Source organism: Coregonus clupeaformis, chromosome 5 (assembly GCF_020615455.1).
Source record: "Coregonus clupeaformis isolate EN_2021a chromosome 5, ASM2061545v1, whole genome shotgun sequence".
Taxonomy (NCBI): Eukaryota; Metazoa; Chordata; class Actinopteri; order Salmoniformes; family Salmonidae; genus Coregonus; species Coregonus clupeaformis.
In genome coordinates this window covers 3,179,019-3,197,623 of record NC_059196.1, presented here as the reverse complement: position 1 = coordinate 3,197,623, position 18,605 = coordinate 3,179,019, and the positions used below count along the sequence as shown (strand labels likewise).

Here is an 18,605-nt window from a genome sequence, read left to right as displayed (position 1 = left end):
ACACGGGAGGATCTTGTCAATGATCTCAAGGCAGCTGGGACCATAGTCACCAAGAAAACAATTGGTAGCACACTACGCCGTGAAGGACTGAAATCCTGCAGCGCCCGCAAGGTCCCCCTGCTCAAGAAAGCCCATATACAGGGCCGTATGAAGTTTGCCAATGAACATCTGAATGATTCGGAGGAGAACTGGGTGAAAGTGTTGTGGTCAGATGAGACAAATCGAGCTCTTTGGCATCAATTCAACTCGCAGTGTTTGGAGGAGGAGGAATGCTGCCTATGACCCCAAGAACACCATCCCCACCGTCAAACATGGAGGTGGAAACATTATGCTTTGGGGGTGTTTTTCTGCTAAGGGGACAGGACAACTTCACCGCATCAAAGGGACGCTGGACGGCGCCATGTACCGTCAAATCTTGGGTGATAACCTCCTTCCCTCAGCCAGGGCATTGAAAATGGGTCGTGGATGGGTATTCCAGCATGACAATGACCCAAAACACACAGCCAAGTCAACAAAGGAGTGGCTCAAGAAGAAGCACATTAAGGTCCTGGAGTGGCTTAGCCAGTGTCCAGACCTTAATCCCATAGAAAATCTGTGGAGGGAGCTGAAGGTTCGAGTTGCCAAACGTCAGGCTCAACCTTAATGACTTGGAGAAGATCTGCAAAGAGGAGTGGGACAAAATCCCTCCTGAGATGTGTGCAAACCTAGTGGCCAACTACAAGAAACGTCTGACCTCTGTGATTGCCAACAAGTGTTTTGCCACCAAGTACTAAGTCATGTTTTGCAGAGGGGTCAAATACTTATTTCCCTCATTAAAATGCAAATCAATGTATAACATTTTTGATATGCGTTTTTCTGGATTTTGTTGTTGTTATTCTGTCTCTCACTGTTCAAATAAACCTACCATTAAAATTATAGACTGATCATGTCTTTGTCAGTGGGCAAATGTACAAAATCAGCAGGGGATCAAATACTTCTTTCACTCACTGTACATCTGTAACCTTTCTTGTCTTGTGTACCTTTTTATTACTGTTGTTATCTCATATTTGTGAGCCAATGGTAAATAAAACTCCTGAAATGAGTCCTTCGTTTGTGTGTGTATATATTTTGAAGCATTACTTGTTGTTGCTTTCCGTGCATATAGTCCCTCTTACAGCTGCAACATAACATTGAGCAAATTAAAGGGTTGTTGAGGGAGAAAGAAAATGGTTTGTAAGGGAGTGGCTTGTCAGTAGAGTGCAACATGCCTGAAACCCTGATGAAGACAGCTTGCAGTCGAAATGTTGGTTATTAAATTATTGCATCGGAGCTGCTAGTGTGCTGCTTTTAAAAAAATTGCTAATTATCGGCTGCCTGCAAGTTGGTATCCCTCTATGGTGCCTTATGAAGTGCCTCAGGTATGACTGATATTTTGACAACTCCACAATAACAAAGACTCACATGGATATTATGTAACAAGGAGAAACAACAGGAAAGCAAATATATTTATCAGTCCATTTTTGTCACTGATATAGCAGATCATCCAGTTCACATGACATTAATTAGAATTGTGTCAATGCATGAATTCCTCCATGAGCGGACTGTGGACTTGTGGTGTGCCTCCCATCTAGAGGTCTGCATTACCAGCAAATGTGTTCCCAAACCCAAGCCATACCTCAGCCAATGTCACTATGATAGAACTGTGCAGTGCTCTCTTCCCTTCCAAGAGAAAAGTGGATGTTTTAACTGTTTCCTGAATCGAGCCAAACTAGTTTAAAAAATGTTTTTATATGAATAGGCCAAGGCAACGCTGTAGGTCATGTGAAAAGAAGTGTACATGTGACCAGAAGATAATTATCTTCAGTACTAATAGAAGTTGACTATGCTAGGGTGATATGGTAGGGTGAAATGTTTGTGCAATAGATATTATGCCGGCACATTCATAATTCATGTTTGGTTACCTTGGGCACTTCAAATATGTAAATCCTCATAGGGTAATCAATTAAAGATGTTCCTAATATTGTTGCACACTTTACATTGATTAATTCATTTAATTTGTGGTTATGGTGGTCTGCCTCGCACCCATCTATGATCAGCCTTCCTGAAAATCACAAGTCTACGTACAGTGGGGAAAAAAAGTATTTAGTCAGCCACCAATTGTGCAAGTTCTCCCACTTAAGAAGATGAGAGAGGCCTGTAATTTTCATCATAGGTACACGTCAACTATGACAGACAAATTGAGAAAGAAAAATCCAGAAAATCACATTGTAGGATTTTTAATGATTTTATTTGCAAATTATGGTGGAAATTAAGTATTTGGTCACCTACAAACAAGCAAGATTTCTGGCTCTCACAGACCTGTAACTTCTTCTTTAAGAGGCTCCTCTGTCCTCCACTCGTTACCTGTATTAATAGCACCTGTTTGAACTTGTTATCAGTATAAAAGACACCTGTCCACAACCTCAAACAGTCACACTCCAAACTCCACTATGGCCAAGACCAAAGAGCTGTCAAAGGACACCAGAAACAAAATTGTAGACCTGCACCAGGCTGGGAAGACTGAATCTGCAATAGGTAAGCAGCTTGGTTTGAAGAAATCAACTGTGGGAGCAATTATTAGGAAATGGAAGACATACAAGACCACTGATAATCTCCCTCGATCTGGGGCTCCACGCAAGATCTCACCCCGTGGGGTCAAAATGATCACAAGAACGGTGAGCAAAAATCCCAGAACCACACGGGGGGACCTAGTGAATGACCTGCAGAGAGCTGGGACCAAAGTAACAAAGCCTACCATCAGTAACACACTACGCCGCCAGGGACTCAAATCCTGCAGTGCCAGACGTGTCCCCCTGCTTAAGCCAGTACATGTCCAGGCCCGTCTGAAGTTTGCTAGAGTGCATTTGGATGATCCAGAAGAGGATTGGGAGAATGTCATATGGTCAGATGAAACCAAAATAGAACTTTTTGGTAAAAACTCAACTCGTCGTGTTTGGAGGACAAAGAATGCTGAGTTGCATCCAAAGAACACCATACCTACTGTGAAGCATGGGGGTGGAAACATCATGCTTTGTGGCTGTTTTTCTGCAAAGGGACCAGGACGACTGATCTGTGTAAAGGAAAGAATGAATGGGGCCATGTATCGTGAGATTTTGAGTGAAAACCTCCTTCCATCAGCAAGGGCATTGAAGATGAAACGTGGCTGAGTCTTTCAGCATGACAATGATCCCAAACACACCGCCCGGGCAACGAAGGAGTGGCTTCGTAAGAAGCATTTCAAGGTCCTGGAGTGGCCTAGCCAGTCTCCAGATCTCAACCCCATAGAAAATCTTTGGAGGGAGTTGAAAGTCTGTGTTGCCCAGCGACAGCCCCAAAACATCACTGCTCTAGAGGAGATCTGCATGGAGGAATGGGCCAAAATACCAGCAACAGTGTGTGAAAACCTTGTGAAGACTTACAGAAAACGTTTGACCTGTGTCATTGCCAACAAAGGGTATATAACAAAGTATTGAGAAACTTTTGTTATTGACCAAATACTTATTTTCCACCATAATTTGCAAATAAATTCATCAAAAATCCTACAATGTGATTTTCTGGATTTTTTTTCTCATTTTGTCTGTCATAGTTGACATGTACCTATGATGAAAATTACAGGCCTCTCTCATCTTTTTAAGTGGGAGAACTTGCACAATTGGTGGCTGACTAAATACTTGTTTTCCCCACTGTATGCTGCCTGTCAGTTACATTGAGCATGGCAGAACCTCTGTGTTTAGACCAAACTCACCAAGACTAAAGACCTTTGGTTATTTTCCCCAAGGTTCTCTGACGTACTCCATGCACATAACAGCAGAGAACTTGTCATATAGATTAAGGGGCACTTCCTAGCCACCCAGACACCCTTCAGCAGCACCCCACCTAGAATGCAGTGCAGGAGGTGAGGGACCAAACCTTGTTCCGCTGTCGGGCGCCTGACCTGACCCCGTGTTCCACAATTTCCTTAATTTCTTTCCATTTAGGGTTAATCACATTCAATCTCATAAAAGGATGACCCAAGGCTCACTCACAAATGCTCAGCAGTAATGCCCCTCAGCACTTGTAGGCTAATGTACAGTGCCTTGCAAAAGTATTCATCCCCCTTGGCATTTTTCCTATTTTGTTGCATTACAACCTGTAATTTGATTTTTATGTGGATTTCATGTAATGGACATACTCAAAATAATCAAAATTGGTAAAGTGAAATGAAAAAAATAACTTGTTTAAAAAAAAATCTTTAAAAAAAATCAATGAAAAATGCTGCGTGCATATGTATTCACCCCCTTTGCTATGAAGCCCCTAAATAAGATCTGGTGCAACCAATTACCTTCAGTTGCATGAAAGCAATAAACATAACCATCTGAAAACAAGAAAGAAACCGCCAAAGGATGTCACAGAAAACCAATACCTAGAAGCCAAGCTGTAAGCACTGTCAGCATCTCTAGGGGAAATGTGTTTCTGGGGCAGCATGCAAAGCTCACACAGGGCTTTAATAAGTGTGCAGGCTGTGAAATGGGTTGGCTGAGTGTGGAACACATGGGTTCATCCTGTAGCTTCTGGGTGTTGTTGATGATCCAGTTACTGATGTACAGGATGGGTGATCTGCAAGAGCAGTCCCAGGGGTTCCCCTCCAGGTGGAGGACCTTCAGGCTCTCCAGAGGCTCCAGTGTCCCATTCACAAGAGCACTGAGGCGGTTTGATTTCAGGTGCAGTTTCTGGAGGTGGTGAAGGCCTTGAAACATGTCAGGGTGTAGCAGTTCAATCTGGTTGTTGTCCAAGTCAAGCTCCTGTAAGTCGGCCAGGGGGGCGAAGACTTGAGGGTGCAAGGCCACCAAGCGGTTGTTCTGGAGAAGGAGTGCAGTGACACATCCTTGAAGGCAGCAACGGGCACAGAATCTAACCTGTTTCATTTTAGTCATTTAGCAGACGCTCTTATCCAGAGCAACTTACAGTTAGTGAGTGCATACATTTTTCATACTGGCCCCCCGTGGAAATCAAACCCACAACCCTGGTGTTGCAAGCGCCATGCTCTACCAACTGAGCTGCAGTTTCCACTGGTAACCTAATTCATGTTAGGTTACCTTGGGTACTTCAAATTGCTATGTTAAGTGTACAAATATGCAAATCCTCATAGGGTAATCATTTAAGGATTTCTGCCTCGCACCCATCTATGATCATCCTTCCCTCCGATCCTCATTCCTGAAAATCACAAGTCTACATTTGCTGCCTGTCAGTCAAATTGGGCATGGCAGAATTGTTATGTTTACCGACCAAACTCACAAAGACCTTTGGTTATTTTCCCCAAGGTTCTCTGATGTACTCCATGCACATAATAGCAGAGAACTTGTCATATAGATTAAGGGGCACTTCCTAGCCACCCAGACACCCTTCAGCAGCACCCCACCTAGAATGCAGTGCAGGAGGTGAGGGACCAAACCTAATGTGTTCCGCTGTCGGGCGCCTGACCTGACCCCGTGTTCCACAGTTTCCTTAATTTCTTTAAATTTAGGGTTAATCACATTCAACCTCATAAAAGGTTGACTCAAGGCTCACTCACAAATGCTCAGCAGTAATGCCCCTCAGCATTTGTAGGCTAATGTATCTTTGACTCTGTACAGTGGGTACGCAGTGATGTCTAGTGGCATTTAGACTAACGAGCAGTTGTATCTCTGTTTGAGTGTGCGACTGCATGTCTTGAGTTGGAGAGAGTATGTATGTTTTATATCCATGGATGGGCAATTAGTCATACATTATGCAGTAAATGCCTAAAGTTTATTAACTCTGAACAACACTCTTTTTAGTCTAATTCACATCAAGATCACACATTATGGCAGATATTGTAACATATCAAGAAATTAAATGAAATAATTACTTTTATTTAAAAGAAAAACATAAAATATTTAAAAATATCATTATTTACATTACATCCACTTAAATTATTTACAATGCATGTGCAATAGACAGTTGCATGAAAGCAATAAACCATAAACATCTGAAAACAAGAAAGAAAACCAAAATGAGGAAACCGCAAAAGGATGTCACAGAAAACCAATACCTAGAAGCCAAGCTGTAAGCACTGTCAGCATCTCTAGGGGAAATGTGTTTCTGGGGCAGCATGCAAAGCTCACACAGGGCTTTAATAAGTGTGCAGGCTGTGAAATGGGTTGGCTGAGTGTGGAACACATGGGTTCATCCTGTAGCTTCTGGGTGTTGTTGATGATCCAGTTACTGATGTACAGGATGGGTGATCTGCAAGAGCAGTCCCAGGGGTTCCCCTCCAGGTGGAGGACCTTCAGGCTCTCCAGAGGCTCCAGTGTCCCATTCACAAGAGCACTGAGGCGGTTTGATTTCAGGTGCAGTTTCTGGAGGTGGTGAAGGCCTTGAAACATGTCAGGGTGTAGCAGTTCAATCTGGTTGTTGTCCAAGTCAAGCTCCTGTAAGTCGGCCAGGGGGGCGAAGACTTGAGGGTGCAAGGCCACTAAGCGGTTGTTCTGGAGAAGGAGTCTACGTAGATCACCCAGGGTGTAGAAGGTGGCATATGGGAGATCACGGAGCTGGTTGAAGCTGAGATGGAGCTCCTTTAGGGCACTTAACCCATCAAAGCCTGTAGGAGCCAGTGCTGTGAGGCGGTTGTTGTCCAAATCCAGCATCTTGAGGCTTCGAAGCTCAGAAAATACGCCTGTGGGAAGATCTTCTATCAGGTTTTCATTCAACAGGAGCTCTCTCAGGTCACCAAGGGTAGAAAACTGCTCAGGGTGAATAGCTGTGAGACGGTTGTTGAAAAGCTTCAGGGAGTGGAGTTTAGCCAGACCATGGAAGATGGACCTAGGGAGAGACCTGAGGTGGTTATTGTCCAACTGTAGCTCCCTGAGGTACTTGGTCTTGTGGAATAGGCCTCTGGGAATCCTGCTTAGTGCGTTGTTGTCCAGGTAGAGTTTCCGTAGCCTCCTCAGGCTGAAGAACAAGGCATTGTGGAGGTCAGCTATCTGATTGTTGGCCAGCTGGAGTTCCCTTAGCTTAGACACCATGTGAAAGAGCCCTGGTGGAATGTACGAGATCTTGTTGCTGTCAAGCTGCAGCTCTCTCAGCCTAGTTAGGTTGTGAAACAGGTCCTCTGGAAGGTATGTCAGGTTGTTGTGGTAGAGATCCAGGAGCTCCAGTCTGCCTATATATTGAAACACTTCAGAGGGAAGGGATTGGAGGTTATTGTAGCTCAGATCCAATTGACCGAGATGGGATAGACCACTCAATGAGTGTTCAGCTATTATGCTCAAGCAGTTATTATTCAAAACCAAAACCCTTAGATGGCTGAGCTCAGAGAAAGCATCTTCTGGTAAGAAGGTGATGCTGTTCTTCTGGAGGTACAAGCTGTGCAGCTGTGACACATCCCTCAGGGCAGCAACGGGCACAGAATCTAACCTGTTTCCACTGAGGTCCAGATGACTCATGTTAACTGCTCCCCTGAATGTGCCATTCCCAATGCTAACCAAGTTGTTCTTGGACAAAATCAGCTTTACCAACTTGGAGGAGTTCTCAAACACCCCTTCCTCAAACTCCACAATATTGTTGCTGCTCAGGTGAAGGTCAGTGAGTGCAGGGGCTCCACTCAGTGCCCCGTACTGCAGGCTGTTGATCTGGTTCAGCGTTAGAATGAGTGTCTTCAATTGACCAAGGCCTTGGAGAGATCCTGGGTGCAGGGCCTCCATGTGGTTCTCACTGAGGTCCAGGAAGGTGAGAGCTGAGAGGCCTTGGAGCTGCCCAGGGCCCAGTGAACCCAGGAAATTACCCCTGAGAAACAGCTTGACCAGGCTGCTCATGTTGGGCCAGATGAAGTTGGAGGTCAAGGAGACATTGAGGCGGTTCTTGGTGAGATCCAGGACCTGCAGCCGCTCCAGTCCACTGGTGGGGAATGCCTGGATCAGGTTGTGGGCCACATAAAGCTCCTCAGTACCATCTGGGAGGTTAGGGAACTTCTTCAGCCTCTTGTCCGGGCAGCTGACTGTAACTTTGTCCAGACATTCACAGGGTGAGGCAGGGCAGGTAGCAGCTACTGAGATGAGGGCCATGATGACCGTGCTTAAAATCCCCATCATCGCCAGGAACTAATGTTGATGTGACAGGGAAGAAAAGGGTGCCAATGTGAGATGTGAAACAAATATATGAAACTTCTGTTGAGCCATAATTCCTGTTTACCGGTACACATCCTGCTCAACAGTTTCAATGTAATCTATGCATTTCATTGTTCCTTTCTTTGGATATCCAGTACAATGTCTTGTTAATTACTTGAAAATATTGCGACTCTATAAACTTGTTGGATGCATTTGCAGTACAGAATGAAAACATTTCATCACAAATTCAAAATGCTTGAGTATGAGCCAAATTAAAAGTTTTAGCTTCACTGTCTAAGTAAATACATAGTGGAGTTTGTCTATAAACATGTCAGCACTGTGTAGCAATGAGTACATTATAATTACACTGTGCTTGCCAACTTAATAAATATATACAGTGTTTTGCAAAAGTATTCATCCCCCTTGGCGTTTTTCCTATTTTGTTGCATTACAACCTGTAATTTAAATTTATTTTTATTTGCATTTCATGTAATGGACATACACAAAATAGTCCAAATTGGTGAAGTGGAATGAAAAAAATAACTTGCAATCTAAGTGTCACATGATCTCAGTATATATACACTTGTTCTGAAAGGCCCCAGAGTCTGCAACACCACTAAGCAAGGGGCACCACCAAGCAAGCGGCACCATGAAGACCAAGGAGCTCTCCAAACAGGTCAGGGACAAAGTTGTGGAGAAGTACAGATCAGGGTTGGGTTATCAAAAAATATCAGAAACTATGAACATCCCACGGAGCACCATTAAATCCATTTTAAAAAATGGAAAGAATATGGCACCACAACAAACCTGCCAAGAGAGGGCCGCCCACTAAAACTCACGGACCCGGCAAGGAGGGAATTAATCAGAGAGGCAACAAAGAGACCAAAGATAACCCTGAAGGAGCTGCAAAGTTCCACAGCGGAGATTGGAGTATCTGTCCATAGGACCACTTTAAACCGTACACTCCACAGAGCTGGGCTTTACGGAAGAGTGGCCAGAAAAAAGCCATTGCTTAAAGAAAAAAATAAGCAAACACGTTTTGGTGTTCGCCAAAAGGCATGTGGGAGACTCCCCAAACATATGGAAGAAGGTACTCTGGTCAGATGAGACAAAAATTGAGCTTTTTGGCCATCAAGGAAAACGCTATGTCTGACGCATACCCAACACCTCTCATCACCCCGAGAACAGCACCCCACAGTGAAGTATGGTGGTGGCAGCATCATGCTGTGGGAATGTTTTTCATTCGGCAGGGACTGGGAAACTGGTCAGAATTGAAGGAATGATGGATGGCGCTAAATACAGGGAAATTCTTGAGGGAAACCTGTGTCAGTCTTCCAGAGATTTGAGACTGGGACGGAGGTTCACCTTCCAGCAGGACAATGACCCTAAGCATACTGCTAAAGCAACACTCAAGTGGTTTAAGGGGAAACATTTAAATGTCTTGGAATGGCCTAGTCAAAGCCCAGACCTCAATCCAATTGAGAATCTGTGGTATGACTTAAAGATTGCTGTACACCAGCGGAACCCATCCAACTTGAAGGAGCTGGAGCAGTTTTGCCTTGAAGAATGGGCAAAAATCCCAGTGGCTAGATGTGCCAAACTTATAGAGATATACCCCAAGAGACTTGTAGCTGTAATTGCTGTAAAAGGTGGCTCTACAAAGTATTGACTTTGGTGGGGTAAATAGTTATGCACGCTCAAGTTTTCGGTTTTTATGTCTTATTTCTTGTTTGTTGCACAAGAAAAAATATTTATACAAACCCTCCAAAAATCCATTTTAATTCCAGGTTGTAAGGCAACAAAATAGGAAAAATGCCAAGGGGGGGGTGAATACTTTCGCAAGCCACTGTAGTTTCCCTGTCACTTACTATAAAATGGGACCTAACGGATTGCTTGGGAGTGACACAATCTGTCTTTCCAGTAGATTCCCTTATGTAAAATGTAATCATTAAAACTTTTATTGATTTAAGGGGCAACCTGCAGTTCAAACAATAACAAAGCGTAACCCCGCCACTGTTTTGGTAAAAAGCTGGGGCTGCAAAAATGTAACACTCTCAAATTCATGGATACAAGGAAAATTATAGTGTAAACCATGTTTTGATGCTATCCATTGTTTGTTTACAATTACAATGTTTACTAACAAAGGAGTAAAATAAGCTTATATTTTTTATTCTGATGGGGTACGACAGTTGAACTAAGCTAATGAGGCATTATATTCTTCAAAAATCAATGGGTATAATATCATTAATTTTAAAGTCTAAAATGGATATAGCAAGGCAGATTGCCCCTTTAAGGAGTTGCATGTTTATCATGTTTTAGCAATGACAAAAGTGTCAAATGTGTGCATGCATTTAATTCTGACTTTGAAAGTAAGAGTTAACGCACAGTTGCATAAAAATATTTAATCAAAAATGCTATTCACTAATCATAAATCAACTTACCTTTGAGGAGGAGAGATTCTTGCTGCATGTGATAGTTGTGAGTCATAAATTGTGAAAGGCACTGAGATTGATAGATTGATTCTTCATTTTAAAGGTGAGGTTTTTAGGAAGTGTCTGAAACTTTTTTTCAGAGTATTACAATAGCAACAGAAAATAATTCCCAATAGGGCAGCGCAAATGTTGTGGTTTAGAGCCCTTATCTGTGACATCAGATCAGTCTCATATTTGATTACCACAGAAGACTAAGCAGGTGTCTAGATGTGAGAGATGCATGTCAGTACCAAGAAAATGAAAGAAACCACTTCAAAGCTTTATCTGTGACTGCACTGCAATCAGTCTAGTCTGTGTCTAGGGGTAAAGTATACTGAAACTATCTTGCTGTGTTTGATAATGTAGAAAATGCAAAAGGCACACACATTTTGATGGAAAATATAGTATTTGTAACCTTATTGTAACATAACATTATTATTGTCCCCTGTAGCTCAGTTGGTAGAGCATGGCGCTTGCAACGCCAGGGTTGTGGGTTCATTTCCCACGGGGGGCCAGTATGAAAATGTATGCACTCACTAACTGTAAGTTGCTCTGGATAAGAGCTTCTGCTAAATGACTAAAATGTAAAAAAAATAGTAATGTACTGTGCTCATAGAGAGAGAGAGAGAGAGAGAGAGAGAGAGAGAGAGAGAATGCAGCAATGGTCTATTTAGCTGGTTTACTTTCTATTTCCTTCTGTTTTTTTAAATGTCCTTCTATAATGTATTAGTTTAAATCCCAAGCGTATATCTGAGAGCCTAGAAGCATGGCAAGTAAGGCTATGCTAGATGAAAGGGAGACCGTCCTTAACAGGCATGACTAGCACGACTAGCTCTTTTTGTTTCGAGTGGCTCTTTTCTTTTTCACCCTTTTAAGCATCTTGTGATCAAGTTGATCTCATAATAGACACAGATATAAATGATAACAGTAGAGAGTGGGACTATTCAATTTGTGACCCAAAATGTGGCAAGAGGTTCATATAAGTGCTGAAATAGTTGCAACTTGAAACAAGGATGAAAAGATTAAAGTAGTGTAGGCCTATGTGCTTCCCCTGCTGTTTGAAATAGGCTTCCCTATGCTGCACTCTATCATCTCTCTTATATAGACTACACAAATGGAAGAGGGTTTTGGGGCTCAAAGCTGCAGGCACTCATCATGTCACAATTCTATGGTTAAAAGGGGGTTTTGCTGACGATGCACCAAAACACTGCCACCGCATAAGCAAAATAATCATTGATAACCACAAGATGACGCCATCACAACAGTTATAACGATGCCGCCTGCCATGATGAGGCTACTACTCCACTAGGTGGCCCTCTACAACATACACAATTGCAACACAGCACAGAGAGCAAACAGGATGACATTGCAACTTCTCACCAACATGATGTTATCTAAAAATGTAAATCAACAAACAAGGTCAACATAGCAAGCAAAAGTATGATAACTATACATGAGATATTTAGAAACATAATTTCTAAAAAAGCCAATTTCAATGGTTTTATTTATTTAACCAGGCAAGTTAAGAAAAAATTATTATTTACAATGACGGCCTACACCAGCCAAACCCAGCCAACGCCGGGCCGGTTGTGATACAGCCTGGAATCGAACCAGGGGGACTATAGTGACGCCTCAAGCACTGAGATGCAGTGCCTTAGACAGCTGCACCACTTGGGAGCCCACTGGAAGTATGGTAACCTAACCAATTCATTATTTTGTTGCCCATATACTCTTGAAAACCATAATGTATCAAATCAATGGTCTATATTTGGTTCCTTTAACAATTTGCATTCAAATAAACAGTTGGACAACATCTTCAAGCATATTTGAATTACAGTCAAGGCTCATCAAATATAATAATGATTATATTGCCTGATTTTGTTCACAAAAAGGTATTTGTAAACTTTGAACAACAACATCCTGGGCTTCAGGGCCAGTCAGGATTGGACAGACGCTTGATTAAGGGCAGAGCATGGCCTCCAGTGTGCCTCCAGAGCTCATAATCTCTGCCAGATTAGAGATTAATGCAGTGGGGGGTTGGCGCTGCCTACCAACAGCTGTAATTAGAATGTTGAGATGACTATAGCTCTGAAATACAGTAGGTCAACTGGAATAGAGAGAAGTTACAGTACTTTGTAACTCTCCTCCAGTGGTGTCAGCACAGAAACAACCAGTGTCCAAGGATATGTAAAGCATTTTGGAGTTTGGATAACAGCTGATACCGTTCATGTTGCCATGTGATGTATAGGCCTATACTGAGTATGCCTGTTTTTTTTATTATAATGTAGAAGTCAAATAGTTGAAATGGTTCAACATTCTCTCAGCTGAAGTTGTAAGGTAACATGTTTGGAATTAATGGACTACTAATGGGTTATTAATAATTACTAATACTATTAATTCATGAAGCTGTATCAAATCAGATCTGCCAAGAGTCTTGAGTCAGACAGTGGGGGCCCTGTCGGACTGTGGACCTGACTGGAGGCGGTTTGTGTTCAGTTCCTCAGGGTCAACCAGGGTTGCAGTGGCGGGGCTGGGCCCTGGTCGATCACCCTGACCCGCTCCGTGTGCACACATCACTTACAATTATGTCCAGGCTCTCTCCATGGTACACACTGTGGAAAGAGCAGCATCAACTGATGCCCACACTTTACCTGCCTTCGCACATACCCCATTAGGAGTATTGAAAATTCCACATAAAGCAGTTCCCAAATGATTTGGTCCCAAATGACTGCCTAATGATGCTTAGGGACTAGATGCTGATTAGAGAGAGTCTGACGCGTGGAACTTGTCAGGTTCACACTGTTTCTCAATAGTGACTCACACACTGCTTTTCTGTGCTCTCACACTGCTCTTTCACCCATGCATAACCAAGAAAAGCGCTAAACCAACATTCACTATATGCCTATCTCAATAACAAAATACCAAGGGCCCGGGGACCACAGCAGAATGAGGTGTTCATGGGCCCGACCCTCTCGTGTCCGATTTGTACAGGTGAGATTATAGTCTTTGGTGGTGTGCTTCTGCTCTCATCACCCACTTGGTATAATCTATAAATAGATGTGAATACTATAGCTAGATTAAAACATAGAAATGCTATACAGGAGATAACAGATGGTTTGTTCTCACAACAATAGACATTACAAGTGGAGGGGAAATTAAGTACAAGTGCAGTAGTTGTTTGTTGCTTTGTTTAAGTGTGTCTTCTTCAGACAGTGCCCTGTCGCCCCTGTTATCAAATGCCCAAGAGATGCTGTCTGCAGTGTCAAGTGTTGACATTACTGTACAGAATATTGCTTGCCAGCGTGGTTGACGTGTCGTTCGTGCTGGTAACTGCTGTTCTACGGATGAATGAATGGGGGGGATTGTCTCTTTAAGAACATGGGGGAAGGGTGTGTTACTGAGCCTCCGACGCAGCCCTGCCTATTCTTTTTCTTGACGTTCTTCCCTCTTGCTCTTGTCATACAGTTTGGGGATGCCGTTTTCTCTAGTCAACTGTTACAACTGATAGTATTAAAGGATATCTGCGAGAGTCAAAGATACATACTTTTTCGAACGTTGAGTATTATTCGACGGCTACTTTTTCGGAAGTGGTCAATCGCGAACAGAAAGAGAAATGGGGTAACTGTACATTCGCCGATGCTCTATCCGCAATTGTCATGTCGTTGTATTGTTTCTTTTGACGGTTAATTCTTAATTAATCAACTATGAAATGTGGGTTGACAATTAGGCTTAAGTCGTTCAGTGTTTTGCCTTGGGAGTGGTTGGTTTTGCGGGCATCATTTGCCCCCCCCAAAAAAATACATAGTTTTCAACGACAGACATCCACCCATGGTCGTGGTACGCGCAGACTACCTGACCTATGTTTTTTGTTTTAACAACTGTTTTTTATCGGATCTAACAAGCTGCTCTGTTCCGGACATACACTTACAGTCATCACTGGACAACACAGAATTGCTTTCTAAAAATATTTTTAGTATAGTAATGGTGCGATAGTGAGAAGAAACCTATTTTGGGTTAATTTTATTCCCAAAATGAGGCACAGCATTGATGTCTTTCTTCACATGAAGAATCAGCCAAACATGAAGTGGATAGCATAGTAGGCTATTCAGACAGTTTTCTAGACAACTGTCTGTGTACTGTCGTATCGGTGCTGCCTTGTTACAATGAAAATTAGTATTGTTTGAGAATACAATTTTGTCTCACTGCTCTCAAACCTGGGGTTGCCGGTAGGATAGGCATCTATTGCCTTGGAACACTGACTAGGCGGTGGAGCGGCCAATGTCGACTGTTATCTTCGGTAGAATATAATCCTGAATATACCCACATACATACAAACCAAGTAGGCCTTTAGCCTAATAGAAAGGATACCTCAGGGACAATGTCTTCTCGTGCAGCACTACCTGGGAACGAGCGGAAATCGGACCTCGTAAGTATTTAATACATTTTACTGTCTTATATAATATTTTGTTGATGTCTGACAGTCGTGTGCATCGCACTCTATAAATGGAACAGTGGCATGGAATCAAGCAAGGTGACATGTCAACGTATTAAAAAACGACAGGAGGATGCATAAAGCCGATACAATCATTATTGATTGATTGGGGGTAGACTGACTGTAGCCTATTTGCACTGCTGTTAAAACCATCATTCATTCACTCTGTACATTTTGTTCAAGTGAACAGAATAACCCATAATACATCATTTTGAGAGAACACATGCTGTCCCTAGAAAATCTGGAAATCAATAATGATACAACTGTAACACTGTCCTACCATTATGTAATAATATGTCAATTCAATGTGAAACGAATGTGGCCTAGCTAATGCAGTGGCAGGTTTGTATACGGTCTCTCAGGCACATATATGTCACTTTGGTTTCAGTGTTTATGTTTCACACACACTTTTTTTTTTTTAGGAATGGTGAAAAGAGGACATTTAGTTAATCACCATCGAAAAGCTCTATACCTCTTCTAATTCCCATCAATCATGAAGGGGATGTTTGGCTTGAGTCTAGTTTGCTAAGTACAGTATCAATGGTGTAGAATAACAGAGCTTAAAGGGACAAGTAGCTCACCAGTTTCGCACAGACCTTCTGGACGGATGACTGGCATTTAAAGCTAGACAGTTGTATCTGTTTATTGACAGTGATCCTCTGCCAGACATTTTTAGAAGTGTGACAATCCACCCTGTATTTTGATCACAACATTGGACAGGCCCCAGTTTATTTATGTATTTATTTACATAGACGAACAATAGGTAAATAGACAATAATATTAGGCCATGCCCACATAACATATTACGTTGTACTGTCTGCTGATTGTTGTTGCTTTTATTTGTTGATCATCCTCTGCTACAATAAATAACCATTCAAATCCTATATCAAAGCAGGCCTCACATTATCATGGCAATGACTTGGTCCTTCCTGGAAGGAGTGGCATACAAGAGTGACACCCTCAAAGGCAGATAGATTCACTACAAATGCATTTGAGTTGAATTGACATAGCACTATTGACAGGTGGATATATCAGAGAGGGATAGGGTCTGTCTCACTCTGCTATGCCCAACCTCATCCATAGTATTAGGGCATGGCAGGATGTTGGTTGATTGGTGGGGTGGAGGGCTATATTAGGACAATATTATGTTACTACACAATACATGGCCTGAGCTTACATTGTTTTTCTAAAATATTTATTAAAAGAAAGGGCATAGAAATCTAAGAGACATTGATGAAGCAGGTCATGCTTGTTGTCCTTTTCAGAAAGGACAGACTTCCAGAAGGACTTCCATTGTTTGTTTACGTCACATCAAGTGACAAGATAAGAGTAAATATTTGATAACATGATTCTCTTAATTACAACCACTTTATGTTCGCTTCGAGGAATACAACACCGAGTCTTGTGTGAAAGCCCCTGTTGTTCAGAATTACTGTGTGATCTCGCTCTCCGTGGCTGATGTGAGTAAAACACTCGCAAGGCTGCAGGGCCAGACGGAATACCAGGGTGTATTCTCAAAGCATGCGCAGGCCAGTTGGCAAGTGTCTTCAAGGACATTTTCAATCTATCCTTGTCCCAGTCTGTAATCCCAACATGTTTCAAGCTGACCACCATTGTCCCTGTTCCGAAGAACTCCAAGGTAACCTGCCTAACCTGCCTATATGACTTTGAAAGGCTGGTCATGACACATATCAACACCATCATTTCAGAAACCCTGGATCCACTCCCAATTCGCATAGCGCCCCAACAGATCCTCAGATGACGCAATCTCAATTGCACTCTCCCACCTGGACAAGAGGGGAAATAACTATGTGAGAATGCTGTTCATAGACTACAGCTCAGTGTCCAACACCATAGTCCCCTCCAAGCTCATCACCAAGCTGGGGACCCTGGGACTGAACACCTCCCTCTTTAACTGGATCCTGGACTTCCTGACGGGAAGGCCCCAGGAGGTGAGTGTAGGCAACAACACCTCCGCCACGCTGACCCTCAAGACGAGGACCCCTCAAGGGTGTGTGCTTAGTCCTCTCCTGTACTCCCTATTCACCCACCACTGCTTGGCCATGCACGATTCCAACACCATTACATTTGACATTTTAGTCATTTAGCAGATGCTCTTATCCAGAGCGACTTACAGTTAGTGAGTGCATATATATATATATATATATATATATATAATAATTATTATAAAAAAATAAAAAAAAGATTCAAGTTTGCTGACGACACAACGGTGGTAGGCCTGATCACCGACAGTGAAGGGACAGCCTACAGGGAGGTCAGAGACTTGGCAGTGTGGTGCCTTGAGAACAACCTCTCCCTCAACGTCAGACCAAGGAGCTAATCGTGGACTACAGGAGAAAGAGGGGAGAACACACCCCCATCCGCATCGACAGCGCTGTAGTGGAGCGGGTCAAGAGCTTCAAGTTCCTTGGCGTCCACATCACTAAGGACTTAACAGGGTACACACACACACACAGTTGTGAAGAGGGCACGACAGCGCCTCTTCCCCCTCAGGAGGCTGAAAAGATTTGGCATGCTGCACCATCGAGAGCATCTTGACTTGCTGCATCACCGCTTGGTATGGCAAATGCACCACCCTTGACCACAAAGCGCTACAGAGGGTGGTGCGGACAGTCTAGTACATCACTGGGGCCGAGCTCCTTGCCATCCAGGATCTCTATATTAGGCGGTGTCCCAGCCACCCAAGCCATAGACTGTTCACTCTGCTACCATCCGGCAAACGGTACCGGAGCATCGGCTCTCGGACCAACAGGCTCCGAAACAGCTTCTACCCCCAAGCCATAAGACTGCTAAATAGCCATAAGACTGCTAAACACACATATACACACACACACCGACACAACACAAACAGACATACAGTGGGGAGAACAAGTATTTGATACACTGCCGATTTTGCAGGTTTTCCTACTTACAAAGCATGTAGAGGTCTGTAATTTTTATCATAGGTACACTTCAACTGTGAGAGACGGAATCTAAAACAAAAATCCAGAAATTCACATTGTATGATTTTTAAGTAATTAATTTGCATTTTATTGCATGACATAAGTATTTGATCACCTACCAACCAGTAAGAATTCCGGCTCTCACAGACCTGTTAGTTTTTCTTTAAGAAGCCCTCCTGTTCTCCACTCATTACCTGTATTAACTGCACCTGTTTGAACTCGTTACCTGTATAAAATACACCTGTCCACACACTCAGACTCCAACCTCTCCACAATGGCCAAGACCAGAGAGCTGTGTAAGGACATCAGGGATAAAATTGTAGACCTGCACAAGGCTGGGATGGCCTACAGGACAATAGGCAAGCAGCTTGGTGAGAAGGCAACAACTGTTGGCGCAATTATTAGAAAATGGAAGAAGTTCAAGATGACGGTCAATCACCCTCGGTCTGGGGCTCCATGCAAGATCTCACGTCGTGGGGCATCAATGATCATGAGGAAGGTGAGGGATCAGCCCAGAACTACACGGCAGGACCTGGTCAATGACCTGAAGAGAGCTGGG

At 43.0% G+C, this 18,605-nt stretch overlaps 3 protein-coding genes across 12 annotated transcripts in view; 1 reads left to right on the top strand and 2 right to left on the bottom strand.

Annotated features, from left to right (window-relative positions):
• The window catches only part of LOC121558530 (kin of IRRE-like protein 3), a 442,346-nt gene that overhangs the window by 70,177 nt on the left and 353,564 nt on the right, over positions 1-18,605 (bottom strand). The window lies entirely within an intron of this gene.
• Positions 5,977-7,861, bottom strand: LOC121567119 (insulin-like growth factor-binding protein complex acid labile subunit). Its single transcript, XM_041877062.1, has one exon. The coding sequence runs from the start codon at positions 7,827-7,829 to the stop codon at positions 6,051-6,053; it is 1,779 nt and encodes a 592-aa protein (XP_041732996.1). The 5' UTR covers positions 7,830-7,861; the 3' UTR covers positions 5,977-6,050.
• The window catches only part of LOC121564297 (MAP/microtubule affinity-regulating kinase 4), a 55,036-nt gene continuing 50,424 nt past the window's right edge, over positions 13,994-18,605 (top strand). For 5 of the 10 annotated variants that reach the window (XM_041875726.2, XM_041875731.2, XM_041875730.2 and 2 more), the window contains exon 1: positions 13,996-15,017. In XM_041875726.2, coding sequence (XP_041731660.1) covers positions 14,970-15,017 — 48 coding nt within the window. In that variant the 5' untranslated portion in view covers positions 13,996-14,969. Of the gene's footprint in view, positions 15,018-18,605 lie in introns of all 10 variants that reach the window. The other 5 variants (XM_041875725.2, XM_041875724.2, XM_041875728.2 and 2 more) reach the window with 2 other exon arrangements.

Coding starts and splice junctions, on each gene's coding strand:
- LOC121567119 (XM_041877062.1), bottom strand. CDS start 7,829: ATGAGCAGCCTGGTCAAGCTGTTTCTCAGGGGTAATTTCCTGGGTTCA.